We start from the raw sequence: 17,570 nt of genomic DNA, 5'->3' as shown, positions 1-17,570 counted from the left end.
TCTTTTTTTTTTTTTTTTTTTAAATAAAGTAAGCTCTATGCCCAGCGGGGACTCAAACTCACCGCCCCAAGATCCAGAGTCACACGCTCTACAAACTGAGAGGGTCAAGGGCCTCAATCAGAGGAGTCTTTTGTTTATTTATTTATTTAAAAGATTTTACTTTATTTTATTCATGAGAGACACAGAGAGAGGCAGAGACACAGGCAGAGAGAGAAGCAGGCTCCATGCAGGGAGCCTATGTGGGACTCCATCCCAAGTCCCCGGGATCATGACCTGAGCCGAAGGCAGATGCTCAATCACTGAGCCACGCAGGTGCCACCAGAGGAGCCTTTAAAACATACATCAGACCATCTTGCTCCCCTGTTTTAAATTCTTTCAATTCTGGGGCACCTGGATAGCTCAGTCAGTTGAGCTCAGGTCATGATTCCAGGGTCCTGGGATGAAGTCCCCCATTGGGCTCACTGCTCAAGGGGGAGTCTGTTTCTCCCTCTCCCTCTGCTGCTCCCCCTGCTTGTGTTCTCTGGCTCTCTCCATCTCTCTGTCAAATAAATAAATAAATAAATAAATAAATAAATAAATAAATAAATAAATAAAATATTAAAAAATAATACAAATCTTTCAGTTCTTCCTTTAGTAAATCTTTACTGAGCACCTGCTAAGTGCCAGGCAGTGTTCTAGGTACTGGGGATCCAGCATTGAAGAAGACAAAGTCCCAGCCCTCACAGAGCTGGGAGTGTAATGGAGTGAGGCAGACAAGAAGCCAGTACACATTATGCACAAGATAGTTTCACAATCGGAGGCGTGCAGTGAGGGAAATGACTGGATCATGTGGTGGTGTTGCTCCTTAGCTAAGGACCCAGGGAAGGCATCCTGGGGGAGGTGGCATTTGCACTGTTTAGGGGAAGAGGAGGAGGTGCTGGGAACAGCATTTCTAGGGGGACACAACAGCAAGCAAGAGAGACTCCGATGAAGTCTGTTCCGACAGCCAGGTGGCTGTGGTGGCTGGAGCATGGGGTCCAGGTGTCAAGAGATGGGATGATGTGAAAAAGCGAGACTGGAAGCCAGACCAGAGTGGACCCTCCCAGGCCTTGTCAGCACACCCCTGGGTAGTTGGCTTGAAGCCCTGCCCATTCCTGCATACCTCCAGTTCCCTCTCCTGGCTTCCTGCCCAAATGCTGCAGCCAGGTGGGGCTATTAAATGGTTCCCTAGTGAACTTTACTTCCTGCCAAGGCTGCTAGACTTCTGCTTTCACTGTGCCCTCTTCCTGGAATGCCATCTCCCTCCCCCATCTTCTTTTTTTTTTTTCCTCCCCCATCTTCTTTGTAGAAGTGTCATCCTTCTTTAAAAAACTGAGTCAAAAGCCATGTCTCTCTACCCTGAAGGCTTTTCTCCTGTCTGGGTCATGTTCTTCTGGCCCACACCCTCCCAGGATAGCTTATAGTGATATTAGTAATGATGAATTATATATATATATATATATATATATATATATATATATATATAGAGAGAGAGAGAGAGAGAGAGAGAGAGAGTGTGTGTGTGTGTGTGTGTGTGTGTGTGTGCTATGAGCCAGACACTGTTTGGAGTGCTTTTCATTTACTGCTATGTGAAATCCTTACAGCACCAGAAGAACAGAAAGGGGTGGGGTACCAGAGTGATCCCCCCTCCATTTTCCAGATGCAGGAACTGAGGCCATGGAGCTTTAATAGACTATCTCTAGTCAACCAGGAGAATGATGGGGCTGAAGAGCTCTGATTCGAGGTGGACGGGTCTGGAATCACATCCTGGCTCTTATTTGGTTCCCAGTCATCGTGATTATTCTCTGCATTGAGATGGAAGAGGTGGTGATGACAGGAGAAGGGACAGGGTTGGGGAGATAAGCTCTCTTGGCAGAGCTGGAGAATCAGGAGGGCATAGGTGAGGGAACCCCCTACCACCCCAACCTCTACAGATGGGACTTCCCGCCAGTTCCAGCCACAGTGGGCTCAAGGGAGATTCTGCAAGCCCTCCTGGTACAAGACACCTCCAAACGTGGAGCCTGGAGAAGGTCTGGCCTCCAGCTGAGAAGTTCATCACCCATACTCAGCCAGGACCCCAGGGAAATGACTGTGTCCCCAGCGTCAACCAGGAAGAGTCATGGGACAAGAAGAACACAGACTTCCCCAAGAGCACTTAGAAGGCATATTGGGAAGATAGGTTCTCCTATTTATTTTTATTTTTATTTTTTTTTATTATTTTTTAAAGATTTATTTATTTATTTATTTATTTATTTATTTATTTATTTACGATAGACATAGAGAGAGAGAGGCAGAGACATAGGAGGAGGGAGAAGCAGGCTCCATGCAAGGAGCCCGATGTGGGACTCGATCCCGGGACTCCAGGATCACTCCCTGAGCCAAAGGCAGACACTCAACCACTGAGCCACCCAAGTGTCCATCTCCTATTTTTTTTAAGATTTTATTTATTTATTCATAAGTAGCATAGAGAGACAGAGACATAGGCAGAGGGAGAAGCAGGCTTCTCACAGGGAGCCCGATGCGGGACTCCATCCGCAGAACCCGGGATCATGCCCTGAGCCGAAGGCAGATGCTCAACCACTGAGCCACCCAGGCGTCCCAGGTTCTCCTATTAAAACAGCAGTTGGATGGGGGCGCTTAGGCACAGGCAGATGTTGTTTTTCCTAAACATGTGTCCTTGAGACAAGGCATCCCATTGTTCTAGCCACATGATATGAGCGACAATTTTAGGCAGTGATTAAAAAGCATTGAACCACATGCTGGGAAAGTCCAACCTTTTTCCTTTTTTAAAAAAAAATTAAGATTTATACATTTATTTACTTGAGAGAGAGAGAGAGAGAGAAAGCACGTGAGCACACAGAGGGAGAGGGAGAAGCAGACTTCCCACTGAGCAGGGACCCTGATGTGGGGCTTGATTCCAGGATCCCAGGATCCCAGGATCATGACCTGAGCTGAAGGCACGTCCTTAAGCAACTGAGCCACCCAGGTGCCCTCTTTTTCCCATTTTTGAAGTATTATCTATCAAGGAGAGAGGTTTACTCTTTCTTGCTCATACCTCTTGAACGTTTTCTATCCCTCATCTCCCTTTCTTAAAAAAAAAAAAAGATTATTATTTACTTATTTATTTGAGGGGGAGGGGCAGAGGGAGAGTCTTTTTATTATTTATTTTATTTTTTATATTTTTATTTATGTGAAACACACATTGAGAGAGAGGTAGAGACACAGGCAGTGCAAGAAACAGGTTCCCTGCGGGGAGCCTGATGTGGGACTTGATCCCAGGACCCTGGGATCAGGCCCCAAGTCGAAGGCAGATGCCCAACCACTGAGCCACCCAGGCATCCCAGGGAGAGAGAGTCTCAGTCCACGCTGAGTGTGGAGGGCTCAATCTCACGACCCCAAGATTACCACCTGAGCTGAAACCAAGAGCCAGCTGCTTAACCAACTCCATCATCCAGGTGACCCCCCCATCTCCCTTTCATTTTTAAAAAAAAAATTTAATTTATATATTCATGAGAGACACAGAGACACAGGCAGAGGGAGAAGCAGGCTCCATGCAGGGAGCCTGATGCGGAACTCGATCCCAGGACCCTGGGATCATGCCCTGAGCTGAAGGCAGATGCTCAACCGCTGAGCCACCCAGGCATCTGACCCATCTCCCTTTCTATACCGAGCTCTGACACAGGCTGAGAGCCTTCAGAAGGCAACAAGATCTGGCTAGAATTTTTCTTGCCCATGTTTTATTGTGAAAATTTTTTAAACATTTAGAAAAATGAAAAGAATTGTACAGAGAATATCTAGATTGCACTATTAACATTTTGCTATATCACATATCCATCTCTACTCCACCCACCGATCATCTTAAATTTGGTGCTTCTCAAAGTTGAAAATTTGGAGGCATCAAATGTGTAGCATGGTGATTATAGTTAGCACTTGAAAGTTGCTAAGAGAGTAGATATTAAATGTGCTCACCCCACGAAAGAAATAACTATGTAATGTGATGGAGGTGACAGCTAACCGGATGGAGGTAATCATTTCACAATATACACATGTATCAAATCAACACATTGAACATCGTAAACTTAGTGTCATATGTCAGTTGCATCTCAATATACCTGGAGAAAAAATAAAAATAAAAGTTGAAGACATCAACTTTCTCTCTAAACACTTCGGCATGCATATCATTAGTTAGAGGTCAGTATTTGTTTACGGCTCTTTTCGGTTTTGTTTTTTTTTCTTCCAAGGTGAAATTACATACAATGAAATCCAAATCTTTTTTTTTTTTTTTTTATGATAGTCACACAGAGAGAGAGAGAGAGAGAGAGAGAGAGAGGCAGAGACACAGGCAGAGGGAGAAGCAGGCTCCGCGCACCCGGAGCCCGATGTGGGATTCGATCCCGGGTCTCCAGGATCGCGCCCTGGGCCAAAGGCAGGCGCTAAACCGCTGCGCCACCCAGGGATTCCTGAAATCCAAATCTTAAGTGTACATTCACAGAGACAGAGGCATATGGAGGAATAACCCACTTCTCTCAAGGTTGAGAACTTCACCATCACTGGAGAAAGCTGCCTCATGTGTCTCCTCAATCCTACCCATCTTTCCAGTATCAACCACTATTCATATTTTTCCTCCACTCAAAGTGATGGCCTCACTTTGGATCATCAATTAGAGGCCAACCTATCTGTAATGAGGAGGGGCTTTGAAGGTAAGTTTGGTAAGGGCAGGAATCTTTTTGTTCACTGGAGTATCTCAGGTACTTAGTACCAGGGTTTGACATGTAGTAGAAGCACAATAAATATTAGCTGAATATATATATATATATTTATATTTATATATTTATATATTTATGTATATGAAGCCAATTTTTAAAACAAAGGATAATTTATGCAGATATGGTAAAAATGTGAAGAATTTACCCAAAATACTGCATTAATGTACACACTAGAGTTGTGCTGTCCATTATGGTGGTCATTACCCCTGTGGGGCTGTTGACTGGTTATATGGCCAGTCCCAACTGAGATGTGCCATAAGCAATAAAAAAAAACACTGGGTTCCAAAGACTTAATACAGGTGTGCCTGGGTGGCTCAGTTGGCTAGGAGTCTGCCTTGGGCTCAGGTCATGATCTCAGAGTCCTGGGATCAAGCACCATGCCAGGCTCCCTGCTCAGAGAAAGTCGGCTTCTCCCTCTGCTTCTGCCTCTCCCCCAGCTTGTGTGCACTCTCTCTCTCAAATAAAATATTTTTTTAAAAATGGACTTAGGGGCAGCCTGGGTGGCTCAGCAGTTTAGCGCTGCCTTCAGCCCAGGGCGTGATCCTGGAGACCCAGGATCGAGTCCCATGTCGGGCTCCCTGCATGGAGCCTGCTTCTTCCTCTGCCTGTGTCTCTACCTCTTTCTCTCTGTCTCTCATGAATAAATAAATAAAATATTTTAAAACATTAAAAAAGGATTTAGTACAAAAAAAAGCAATGTCAACTATCTCATTAATCTCATTAATGACCTGTATATCACTCACATGTTGAAATGGTAATATTTTGGTTATATTGGACTTAATAAAAAATACTTTTTTTTTTTTTTTAAAGAGAGAGAGAGAGCATGTGAGTAGGGGGAGCTGGAGTGGAGGTAGGGACAGAAGGAGAGGAAAAGAGAGAACCTCAAGCAGGCTCCAGGCTCGGCATGGAGCCAACATGAGGCTCAATCCCACAACCCGGAGATCATGGCCTGAGCCCAAACCAAGAGCCGGTTGCTCAACTGAGCCACTGAGGTGCCCCAATAAAAATATATTTCTAAAATTCATCTCATGTTTCTTTTTACTTTTATTTTTTTTTTTTTGGAGAGGGCTGGGTGGAGGGGCAGAGGGAGAGAAAGAAAACCTTTTCTTTGTTTTTTAAGATTTTATTTATTTATTTCAGAGAAAGAAAGCACACATACAGAGGGAGAGGGAGAAGCAGACTTCCCACTGAGCAGGAAGCCCGATGAGGGGTTGGATCCCATGACCCAGGGATCATGACCTGAGCCAAAGGCAGATGCTTAACTAATTGAGCCACCCACACACTGAGAGAAAGAGAGAGAGAGAGAGAGAGAGAGAGAAACTTAAGCAAGCTCCATGCCCAGCTTTGCCCACGTTGGGGCTTGATCTCACTACCCTGAGATCATGACCTGAGCTGAAATTAAGAGTTGGATGCTTAACCAACTAAGCCACCCAGGCATTCCCCCTTTTTACTTTTTTAAAAACTTTGTGCGTGTGTGTGTTTTCCCTTTTCATTTAATGTGACTATTAGAAAAAAAAAAAATTAAACGTGTGACTCACATTATATTTCTATCAGATGGCCGGATGCTAAAAAGTTCACTGTGATTCATGTATGTCAGTAATCAAGAAGGGGCTTTTATTTTCTCCACGAGTTTCCAGAAGAATTAAGTGTTTCAGTTTTTGAATATAAAACCTGACACACACATTGTGAAACAACAAACGAAGGGAGGAAATTAAAACCTGTTGTTCGGGTGGTAGGACGAGCCAGTGTCGTCCTCAAAGGATCTGGGAGCATTCACCCTCCACCCTGGGAACGTATTTCTGTGGACTTTGAAACTGCCCACTTTTTAAAACAAACTGAAGAATAAAACAGAACAACATGTTCTGAGGTTGCTTTTATTACAAGAATTCTGCGAGCTCCACCCGGACACCGCTGGCGCCGGCTCATCCCACAGCACCCACACACAAGGACACTGTGAGGGCGCTGGGGGCCCGCGGGAGCCCTGGTCCCCCAGCCAGTCAATGTGACTGAATCCTCCATCGAGGGCTGGCCTGGCTGCCCCCAAATGGTCCCTCTACGTCCCCGACTCCTCGGCGGGCAAGAAATAGGTCTCAAAGCCCCTCGGTCTCACGCTTCCAGGGCCTGCAACCCTGCAGCTCCGTCCTCAGAGGGTATCACCTGCAGCCCCCCACCCGGAAAGGGGGCAACTCCAGTCGTGAGCTGCTTCTCTGTCCACGAGGCTCCAGAGGGCCCCCGTCTTGAGCCCCTGCCTGGGCAGGGAGTGGCCACATGCCGGGCCAGAGTCAGAGTCACTGTCCTCCAGGAGCCTGGCACCAGGCCCCAGTGAGGAAGCTAAGAGGCTGCCTCAGTTGCTGTGGGCTGGATCAGCATCGTGGTGGCCTGCAGTGGGTAGTAGCGGCCCCGCCAGGTCTTCCAGAAGATGCCCTTCTTACGCTGCTGCCGCTGGTGTGGGATGGAACGGAAGTACTGGCCATTGAGGTTGGAATGGCCACAGGTGCCAAACCACCAGCCACCTGCCGGGGTCCAAGAAAACAGAACTTGGTCAGATGGGGGTCCTTGTGCATCTGCTGGGGCTGGGATGGAGATGAGGCCAGGTGTGGGACTTCATAAATTTTGGAGGGGAAGATATTTCTAATGATTGTCACACTGGGTCCTGAGGAACCCCAGGTGGTGACAAAGGAGTCTTGGGGGCTCTGGGCCCCCCTTTCCAGTCCTGTGACTGTGGCAAGTTACTTCTCTGTTCCTGGCACACGGCTAATGTTTATTAAAGACTTTCTGTGATCATCATCCAGTATATATTAGACTGAATCTTACAAAATTACTAGCTTTCCATCATTTCTTGACCCACCAAAAGCAGTTTCATGCATTTCACTCTACAGGGCCTGGACTCTGTCTCCAATTTCATTTGAACAAGACAGGGTTTATCTTGGTGGCTTTGCCACAGGCCACAGCCACAATCCCACAAATGTCATCTCAAAATAGTGTTATAGAGTGGGAACTGTGGTTACACCCAGTTTTTTAAAAAGATTTTATTTATTTATTCATGAGAGACACAGAGAGAGAGTCAGGGACACAGGCACAGGGAGAAGCAGGCTTCCTTAGGGGAGCCCAATGTGGGACTCGATCTCAGGACCCTGGGACCATGCCCTGAGCTGAAGGCAGATGCTCAACTGCTGAGTCACCCAGGTGCCCCCTATACCCATTTTAAAGATGGGCAAACTGAAGGTGGGAAAGGGTAAGTCAGTTGCCTAAAGGCACCCAGCAAGTCAGCAGAGAATAGATGGGATTTGGTGTTGAAGGCAGGTCAGGGGAACAGAAAGGCGGGGAAGGGGAGGTCTTGCCGTTGGGGTGCAAGGCAGGACAGGAAGGGACAGAGCTTGCTCACCAGAGAGGCTCTTGGCACAGTTCTTGTCCCCACGCAGGTCGTGGTCCTGATCCCAAGTGGAGAAGGGCAGGGAAAGGCCACTGGGCGCCACAGTGGTGGCCCCCAGTTCATTGGCCACAGGCGCTGTGAGCTGCAGGCTGTAGGCCGTGTCCTCACCACCCAGATGGACGGGGAACTGCAGGGACTCCGCATTGCCCTCCCAGTCCTGAAGCTGCACAGCCAGGCGGCTGCCGCGGTCTCCCAAGATGCGGTGCACCTTCTCCAGGCCCAGCCAGAACTCACCTACAGGGGAGAGGCCGGGCAGTGAGACAGAGCCGTCTCCATGGCCCTCACCCCCACTCCCAGGGCTCTGGCCCCACTAGAGACACCCACCGTGCGGGTCTCCGAAGCCAGCCTTGTAGGCTTCCCAGGGCTGATTAAAGTCCACGGAGCCATCCTGGCGTCTCTGAATGACAGTCCAGCCTCCATCTGCCCAGAGAGGTGCAACGTCATCAGGAGGACCCTGCTTGCAGGGGACCCTGACTCAAATCCGGAACTGCCTCTAAACCCAGGGAGGCCAATGTTCCCCTCATCCATCCCAGCAGACCAGAGGAAGGTGGTCCAAGGCGGGCTGACCAGTGGGCCAAGGGGCTCAGCCTAGATCATTGTCCCAAGGACCCCACACGGCAGAAGGGAGGGGGCAGCAGCAATCTAGAGAGCTTCTCTGGGCTCTCTGAACCTGGCTCAACCATGGGTCGTGGTAGGAGCTGCATCTGATAGACAACAAGGCCCATGACACGTAGCAGGGCACCCCAGGGGGCCAGTGCGTCCTACCTGCGGTCATCTTGCAGTTAACCAGGAAAGGCGGGGACCCCTGAGGCTGGATCTGGAACAGTCCACTTTGCCTCTCTCCTTTTTCAAACAGCTCTTGGCAGTCCCTGGGCAGCCCTGAAGGGCAGGCAGAGAGAGGGGCAGGGGGATTGAGGCAGGATTCTCAGGAAACAGGCATGTCAGGAGCTGGGCAGTGGGTGACAGCGATATAAGGGGACAATCCTGGGTTCACCACCTGGACGGCTCACATGCCAGCCACCATCCTCCCACACCGCACTGCCACCTCTGGCCACACGGCCCTCCTGGCACCACACATCCTCCTGCCACAGGGATTTTGAACACGCCAGCCACTCTGCTGGGGACCCTCTTCTCTCAGGCCTTTCCTGCCTCATTGTAAAGATCCAAGCTTCCAGAAGAGATACCTTTCTCGACTCCCAAAGAGGAGCATCGAGGAGTTTGTGTGCTCCCAACCCTGGAGTCATCATCTGGTGGTCTCTCCTCCACTGAATAAGGATTCCCTGGGCCCAGGGACAGAGTGGCTTTGCCCACAGTCTGGTGTTTCACCGGTTTAACCAGCGCCCAGGCTGATCCTAGCCCACAGCAGGTGTTTAGTAGCCTGGAGGAGTGAGAAGCTGGGCCAGAGTGGGGAACAGAGGGGAGCCCAGCAGAAGTGGCTCTGCTTTGTCAGGTGGGGCTTGCAGGGACAGAGGCCGCACCTGGGCCCCCAGGTCTGGGAAGCGTTGGGGCAGGACAGAGGATCCAAGGAGGAAGAGAGGGGGTGCGGGGGCGTGTCCAAAGGCTGGGGAAACCCCGCCCCCAGCCCAGCCAGGGAAAGTAGGGGAAAGGTCGCCCGGGGGAGGGGAAGTCCAGGGGGGGGGGCGGACCCAGAGTGACTGGAGACCTCTTCCGGCCCCTGGAGCAGCTCCCCTTTCCCCTACTTTCCTCCCTTCCAATCCCCACGGCACCGGGCCAAACCACCAATGTGGCTTCCATTAACACCAGCTGTTTGTCTCTCCAGCTCTGACCCTTCTCCTACTTGGCAGGGCTGAGCCCCGGGTCTGGGAGTCCCCAAACCCACGCACCCCCCCACCCCCACATCCCCCACCCAGACCCGCACCGGCCGGTCTGATCCGAGGGAGGAGGTTTGGGAGGCTATACTGGACCCTCACTGGCCTGGGAATGGGGAGGAGGGGAGGGAGTTGGAGGGAGGAGAAGGGAGGAGGAGCCCTCAAGACTAAAGGGCTGACAGCCAGCAACCAGCCCCAGGGTGTGAAAGGGGGGAATCCGAACTTTCACCCAGTTGGTTTCACCCAGTTGGTTGCACGCAGCCACTGATGCCAGGCTGGGGTGTGATGGGGTAGGAGGACCGTGAGGAAGCCAACCGGGTCTGGAGCCCAGAAGTTAGGGTGGGGGCAGAGGCGCCAGGAGCTGGGAGCCTGTGCCAGACTCAGAGCTGGGGTAGGAGATTTGGGGCCATCTGGAAGGCATAATAAAGGACCCACAACTAATGATGGTGCCAGAGGCCCATTCTTTGCAGGAAGGGGAGAATGGGAAGGAGGGTGATCAGGGACCTTGGGACCAAGAGAGGGGTAAGGGACTTGGATTTGTAAGAGATTCAACAGTGAGTGGTGTGTCTGGCCAGGGAGGGGGGGGTGGGGGTGGGGGGGTGTCCCCTGCCCTCGCCCCCCCCCCCTAGATCTACACTCCAAGAGACCATGGGGCAGCCAAGCTCAGAACCCTCCACTCCTTGGGGCGCCTGGGTGGCTCAGTGGTTGAGCGTCTGCCTTCGGCTCAGGGTGTGATCCTGGGGTCTTGGGATCAAATTCCAAATCAGGCTCCCCCCAGGGAACCTGCTTCTCCCTCTCCCTCTGCCTCTGCCCCTCTGTGTCACTCATGAATGAATAAAAACCTTTTAAAAAAGAAAGAAAGAACTGAACCCTCCACCCAAGCAGCCATCTCTCTTCACCCAATCAGAACTCCAGGATCCCTAGCTAGCACCCTCTTGTGCTAGCACCCTCTTGCCCACTGCTGCGCCCTCAAAGACCTTCAACCTTCAGGAAGGCGTCCTTGAGCGATAACACCCCCTTCCCCACACCCCTGCAGCTCAGTTGGACCCTCTTCCCCAAACCCTGCCCCAGTTAGTGGCCAGCAAGGCATTGAGGGAAGCCACTGGCTTGCCAGGAAGGAGGAGGAGGTGGCCCAGCTGGTCAGGGGCAGGGATGAGCAGGGAGGTCCCCCCTTCAGCCCCTTGCCAGAGTCAAGTGAGCCCATGGGAACCCAGAGCCAGGCCCTCTCTTCTTCCCAATAAGATGGACCAGACCAGGAGGGGGACAGGAATGTCAAGTGTATGTGTGGTGGCTGGGGACAGAGGATTGCCAAGGGACAGCCCAGGACTGGACACTCACGGTGCAGGCGGCTGATGTTGTGAGCAGGGCCCACGAGCTGTGCCATCTTGGGGAGCCTCTTCTTCCTGGCAGCCTTCGCCATCCCGTGGCCCAGATGCATGGGGCCCAGGAGGCCCACCTGGACAGGACAGAAGGAGGATACCAGGTCTGGGCTGGCGCTCGCTGCGCCACCTGACTGGTTCTCAGTCCACACCCACAGGGCGAGCTTCCACCTCCCGCCCCAGCTGGGGGGGGGGGCGGGGGGGGCATCAGGTACCTGGCTCTGCAGCTTCTGTATTTTCAGCTGCTGCTTCTCCAGGTGCCGCTGCTGCTGGGCCACCTTGTGGAAGAGTTGCTCGATCCTGCTGTTCTGAGTCTTGAGCTGAGTCTGGGAGAGCGCAGACGGCGGCCGTGAGGTCCGGGCCTCCCGCGCCCAGCCTCTCGGTTCATCCACCGGTCCGGCCTTCCAGCTCCCCCTCCCAGGGCACCCCGGGGGCATCCCCCGCCCGTCCACACTGTTTAAGACCCGGAGGGGAGCGCCAAGTACCTGCAGGCTGCGGAGAGCCTCGGGGGCAGCCTCGCCGCTGGGGCCCAGGCCCTCGGGGGCGCGCGGAGGCGCGGCGGAGCCCCCAGGCTCCTTGCAGGCTGCCCCGCAGGCGCCCAGACGCCGCTCCAGGGCGCCCAGCTGCCCCTGGGTGCGCTCCACGTGCTCGCGCAGCCCGTGGCCGAGCTGCAGGAGCCCGTGCGCCAGCACGTTCACCTCGTCCCAGGACGCGAAGCGCTGCGGCTCGGGGGGCGTCGGGCTGCCCCGCGCGCTCAGGAAGCCGGCGGCCGCGGCGTACAGCACCAGGGCTGCGGGGGCGCTCGGCGCTCGGCGCATCCTTCCCGGGGGCCGGGGCGCGGGCACTCGGGGGGCGCGGGGGCTCGAGACTCGAGACTCGAGGGCCGGAGACGCGGGGCGCCCTGGCGGAGACCGACTCGCGCGCAGAAGCCACCGGGGAGCCTCGGATCGCAGCCTCCAGCCCTCTGGGCTTCGCTTGGCCCCGCGACGTCCCCTTTTATAAGGCGACGGGAGTGCCGGGGGGTGGGGCGTGCGGCCGGGGGAGGGGTTCGGTGAGCCCGAGGCGGGGTAGTTAAGGAGCCGGGGGCACGCCCCGGAGTGCAAGGCTCTGGCTCCTCCCGCCCGTTTCTGGGGCGCCTTCGCCGCCGGCCGTGGAGACGTGGCTCCCCGCGACCTCCTCCCGAGCCCTGGAATCCCAAACCCCCCACGCCGCGCCCGCCGCGCTCGGCGGGGACTGAAGCTGCTGGCGGTACCCCTGACCCCCCCCCCCAAGTCAAAAGCCGGGGAGAGGGCGGGGAGATACAAATAAGAAAGAGCCCTGGTGCGCTGAGTTCTGCTTGGCCGGGCGGGGAGCCCGGGACACCTCAAATCCCCGCCTCCGGAGACTTCCCGGAGAGCAAGTGGCCCAAGACCAGGCTGGACCCTAGGGAGACGTCTCTGGGCGCTCACGCTCCTTCCCGCTCAAGGATCCGTCACTGCAGATGTGTTTGTGGGATCCTCGAACGTCTCTCATCCCACTTCCCACAACTCGGTGCCCTAGGGGTGGCCCAGGGTCTTTCCCCTTCGGGTACCCCCCGCAAGGTGCTCCCCCCACCCAAGGGCGCCCCCTCGACCCCAGGGTCTGCAGTGTCATCGATCTCTGCCTGTGTCAAAGTAGACACCTTGGAACAGGAAGGAAGAGGTGATACATGGAAAGAGGGGCTCTCCCCCATTCATCATTCATTCATTCATTCATTCATTCAACAAAGTCCTCTGTTCTCCGTTAGTAATTCCCAGTGGAGAGATCCCAACACTGAGTCTGGGGTAGGGACAAAAGAAGGAACTAAGTGAGGCTGTGGGGCTGGACCATGTTCATTTCAAGAGTCTAAGCATTCTTCGAACTTTTTTTTAAAGATTTATTTATTTTGAGACAGAGAGAGTGCGCCTGTGCAGGAGTGGGGGGAGGGGCAGAGGGAGAGAGTCTTCCAAGCACAACACAGGCCTCCATCCCACAACCCATGACATCATGACCCCAGCAGAAACCAAAAGCCAGTCCCTTAACCCAGCGAGCCACCCAGGCACCCCTCATTCAACAAACTTTGACCAAAGTCCTCCCCCTCCTGCTCCACCAGGTCCCCAATACTCTGTCAGGAAATTGAGGCAAAGAAAATCCTGCGTGCCAGGAAGAACCCTGGGCAGATTGGCTTGGAGCATGGGCCAGAAAAACATAGTTGACTCAGCAGGGCTCCGAGCCAGCTCAGCCTCTGGAATCTGAAACTGCATGCCCCGGGGCTGACGTGCAGGTCACCACTCCTACCCTCGGCCACCCGGGCCAGATGCCAGGATGGCTGATCCCGGCAGCAGTGACAGGCAGATGGGAAGGACAGGAAGGAAAAACTACAAGGAGTAGATCCAGACAGCCACCATCTGCCCTGGCAGCTCGCCTGTCCACCCCCTGGCCCTGGCTTCTCTCCGAGAGGGTGTTATAATTATCAGAGTGTGCTGTCTTCTTCTTTCCTGGCTTCTTGCACTGAGAGAAGTCAGCAGTCAGTTTCTCAAGCTCATGATGGACTTTTCTTGATACACTTTGCAGGGACGGCTTCCTCTGTGTCATGTTTTGGAGGGTATAAAACATGCTGAAAGCTCTTAGAGGCACCTGCGGTGTACATGCTACAAAAGAATTTGTCCAGGGATACCTGGGTGGCTCAGCAGTTGAGTGTCTGCCTTTAGGTCAGGGTATGATCCCAAGGTCCTGGGATCCAGCCCCACATCAGGTTCCCCATAGATAGGGAGCCTGCTTCTCCTTCTGCCTATGTCCCTGCCTCTCTCTGTCTTTCATAAATAAATAAATTAAATCTTAAAAAAAAATAATAATTTGTCCAGTGGCCGGGAGCTGGCCCTGAACTGCATCCTAAAAACTGCCCTGGGGAACATACCCTCTGACCCAGCAATGACACAGTCCCGCCAATCAATTGTTTCTTGAGTACCTACTGTGTGACAGCTACTGTGCTGGGGCCGTAACGGTGGGTAAGACGCTCCTATGCCCATGTTGGCTACTCTGGTCAAAGGAAATAGCATTAGGAAGGTGACATGTGGCCTGGAATCTCTCACCAAACCAGGTAAGCAGTGAAATGGATTTTTTTTGGCCTGTCTATGGACAGTTGATGCTCCCTACTTTTGGGAGATTTCAATCTGGCATGGTCTCATGGAGTGTCTTTCCTTATTTTTTTTTTTAAGATTTTATTTATTTATACATGAGAGTCACACAACCACTGAGCTATCCAGGTGCCCCGAGGAGTGTCTTTCCATCTGTGTCTCTAGAACCTAGGTTACTAGGGATCCCTCAGTCGGTCTTTAGTAATCTCCAATCATTGGGTCTTCTGGTGGATGGGGCAGGAAGAGCCGATCTGTCGGAGGAGGGGCTGCTTATGGATAAAAGTAGCAGCAAACACCTACTGTGTCCATAACCTATGCCAGTATTGTCCTAAGGTGATTATGTATCCACTTAATCCTCATAGCAACTCCAAATGAGTTAGGAGCTATTATTATTCTATTTTATAGATGAGGACATGGTGAAAGAGAGATTAAGTTCTTGTTCAAACTCTCACGATTATCTGAACAGAGCTAGGATTTGAAATCAGGCTAGCTGACTCACAACTGTGTTCTTAAATGTGTTCTTTTTTTTTATTTTTATTTTTTTTTAATTTTTATTTATTTATGATAGTCACAGAGAGATAGAGAGAGAGGCAGAGACACAGGCAGAGGGAGAAGCAGGCTCCATGCACCAGGAGCCCGACGTGGGATTCGATCCCTGGTCTCCAGGATCGCGCCCTGGACCAAAGGCAAGCGCCAAACCGCTGCGCCACCCAGGGATCCCCTCACAACTGTGTTCTTGGCAGCCGTGATTCATAGTAGCCCGGTGGTCCTTGCCTCCTGAAATCCATGCCCTTATGTAGTTCATCCCTCTGGCTTGACCAAGAGGATATTATCGAAACGATGCTGTGTGCAACTTCCTAGGTTAGATCATTAAAAAAAAAAAAAAAAAAAATGTGGCTTCTGTTTTGTTCTTGATTAGATCAATTGTTCTCAGAGAAGCTGGCCTCCATGCCCTGAGGACACTCAAGCAACCCTTCCGAGAGATCTACATGGCCTGATGAAGAACTGGACCCCTCCCCCAACAACAACCAACATCAGCTTGTCCACCCTGCAAGGGAGCTATTTATTTAGTTTTAGAGAAGGGGGGAGGGGGATCCCTGGGTGGCTCAGCGGTTTAGTGCCTGCCTTTGGCCCAGGGTGTGATCCTGGAGTCTCAGGATCCAGTCCCACATCAGGCTTCCTACATGGAGCCTGCTTCTCCCTCTGCCTGTGACTCTGCCTCTCTCTCTCTCTCATAAATAAATAAATCTTAAAATACATATATTTTTAAAAAAGAAGGGGGGAGGGAAAGAGGGAGAAAGAGAGGGAATGAAGGAGAATGAAGGAGACCACCCCCCTACACCCCTCGGGGTTTGAGTGCAGAGCTGAACGTAGGAGCCTTAGATCATGACTTGAGCCAAAATCAAGAGTCAATGCTTAACCGACAGCCACGGCCACCCAGGCGCTCCCAAGGGAGCTATTTTGGAAGCAGATCCTACAGCCCCAGTCAAGCTTCCAAATGCCTCGGCTGCATGGGTGAGCAACCTCATGAGATTCCCCCCACACTGGAACCAACATAGAGCTAACACAATAGATAGCCAATACAATGGCCAAGGATTAATTAGTGCCAGCTCTGTGCCTGGTACTATTTGAAATATTTTACGTACATTCATTCACTTAGCATGCCCCATGAGGTTGGCATGGTACTGTTTTAATCTCCATTTTCTTTTATTGTCCTAAAGATTTTATTTATTTATTTTTAAGATTTTTTATTTATTAGAGACAGAGAGAGAGAGAGATTGAGAGAGGCAGAGACAGGCAGAGGGAGAAGCAGGCTCCGTGCAGGAGCCCGACGTGGGACTCGATCCCAGGTCTCCAGGATCACGCCCTGGGCTGAAGGCGGCGCTAAACCCCTGAGCCACCGGGGCTGCCCTGTTCTAAAGATTTTAATTAACTTAATTTGACAGAGAGAGAGAGAGAGAGAGAGAGAGCACAAGCAGGCGGAGCAGCAGAAAGAGAGGGAGAAGTAGACTCCTCACTGAGCAGGGAGTCTGACACAGGGCTTGATCCCAGGATTCCGGGATCATGACCTAAGCTGAAGGCAGACACTTGACCGAGTTAACCACCCAGGTGCCCCTTAATCTCCATTTTATTTTATATTATTAAAAAAAAAGATTTTATTTATTTATTCATGAGAGACAGAGAAAGAGGCAGAGACACAGGCAGAGGGAGAAGCAGGCTTTCCACAGGAGCCCTAAGTGGAACTTGATCTCGGATCCTGGGATCACTCTGGAGCCAAAAGCAGAGGCTGAACTGCTGAGCCACCCAGGTGTCCCTTAATCTCCATTTTAAAGAAGAGGAGGGGTGCCTGCCTGGCCCAGATGGTAGAGCATATGACTCTTGATCTCAGGGTTGTGAGTTCAAACCCCACATTGGGTGTGGAGACTACTTAAAAAAAAAATTAAAACAGAATAAAAAAAATTAAAGAAGCAGAGGAAAATGGGGCACAAAGTGGTCACATGACCCGAGAAAGGAAGTGTGAAGGGGCTATTCTCCCAGGAAGACTGGGAGCTACTATTGGGCTTAAACCTGTTGCAACTGTATTCTGTTTTGAGCTCTGCCAGGGGCTGACAGTGGGTACAGTTAATGCCTCTCCCTTGAGTTACAATCCTGTCACCTGTCCACATTTGCAGAAGCCAACCCCCCTCTGCCATTTCTCCTCTAGGGCCCACCTGTTGCGCATGTTTTAGGCACAGAACTTGCATGATCCTACACTGGGCCCCATTGGCCAAACTCCCTGAAGATATGCTTGCTTTGATCTGCCCAGGATTTTGAATATCAGTAGCTTTCTAACGAAAATCTAGATTTTTGGTTTCCCTTGCAAAATTAGAAGGAGAAGCAAGGGTGATCTGCAGTCCTGTTCATTTGCAATGGGCCAGAACTGATGGGAAGTCACCTCTTTGGCCAGAGCAAGCCTTCCCACCCTGTCATTGCCCTGTGACGCAGTCCCTTCCATGCTCTGTCTTTTGCAC

General features: G+C 51.9%; 1 protein-coding gene across 1 annotated transcript; it reads right to left on the bottom strand.

Annotated features, from left to right (window-relative positions):
* Positions 1-6,375: 6,375 nt before the first annotated feature.
* On the bottom strand, positions 6,376-12,405 carry ANGPTL4 (angiopoietin like 4). The gene is made up of 7 exons (XM_025985686.2): positions 11,911-12,405; positions 11,641-11,751; positions 11,385-11,502; positions 8,983-9,096; positions 8,542-8,637; positions 8,170-8,451; positions 6,376-7,297 (listed from the first exon to the last, which is right to left on the bottom strand). Exons 1-7 carry the CDS (start codon positions 12,241-12,243, stop codon positions 7,116-7,118), a joined length of 1,236 nt encoding a protein of 411 aa, XP_025841471.2. The 5' UTR covers positions 12,244-12,405; the 3' UTR covers positions 6,376-7,115.
* Between the last annotated feature and the right edge of the window lie 5,165 nt (positions 12,406-17,570).

The sequence above is a fragment of the Vulpes vulpes genome, chromosome 9 (assembly GCF_048418805.1).
Source record: "Vulpes vulpes isolate BD-2025 chromosome 9, VulVul3, whole genome shotgun sequence".
NCBI classification, from domain to species: Eukaryota; Metazoa; Chordata; class Mammalia; order Carnivora; family Canidae; genus Vulpes; species Vulpes vulpes.
The sequence above is the reverse complement of the archived record's forward strand: the minus strand, read 5'-3'. Positions and strand labels throughout refer to the sequence as shown.

Bases quoted from the DNA above. Each gene is read 5' to 3' on its own strand.
- ANGPTL4 (XM_025985686.2), bottom strand. From the start codon at position 12,243: ATGCGCCGAGCGCCGAGCGCCCCCGCAGCCCTGGTGCTGTACGCCGCG. The intron at 11,503-11,640 runs GTACCTGATGCC...TGTCCTGTCCAG, and splicing joins TACAGAAGCTGCAGAGCCAG to GTGGGCCTCCTGGGCCCCAT. The intron at 8,452-8,541 runs GTGGGTGTCTCT...TCTCCCCTGTAG, and splicing joins TGGCTTCGGAGACCCGCACG to GTGAGTTCTGGCTGGGCCTG.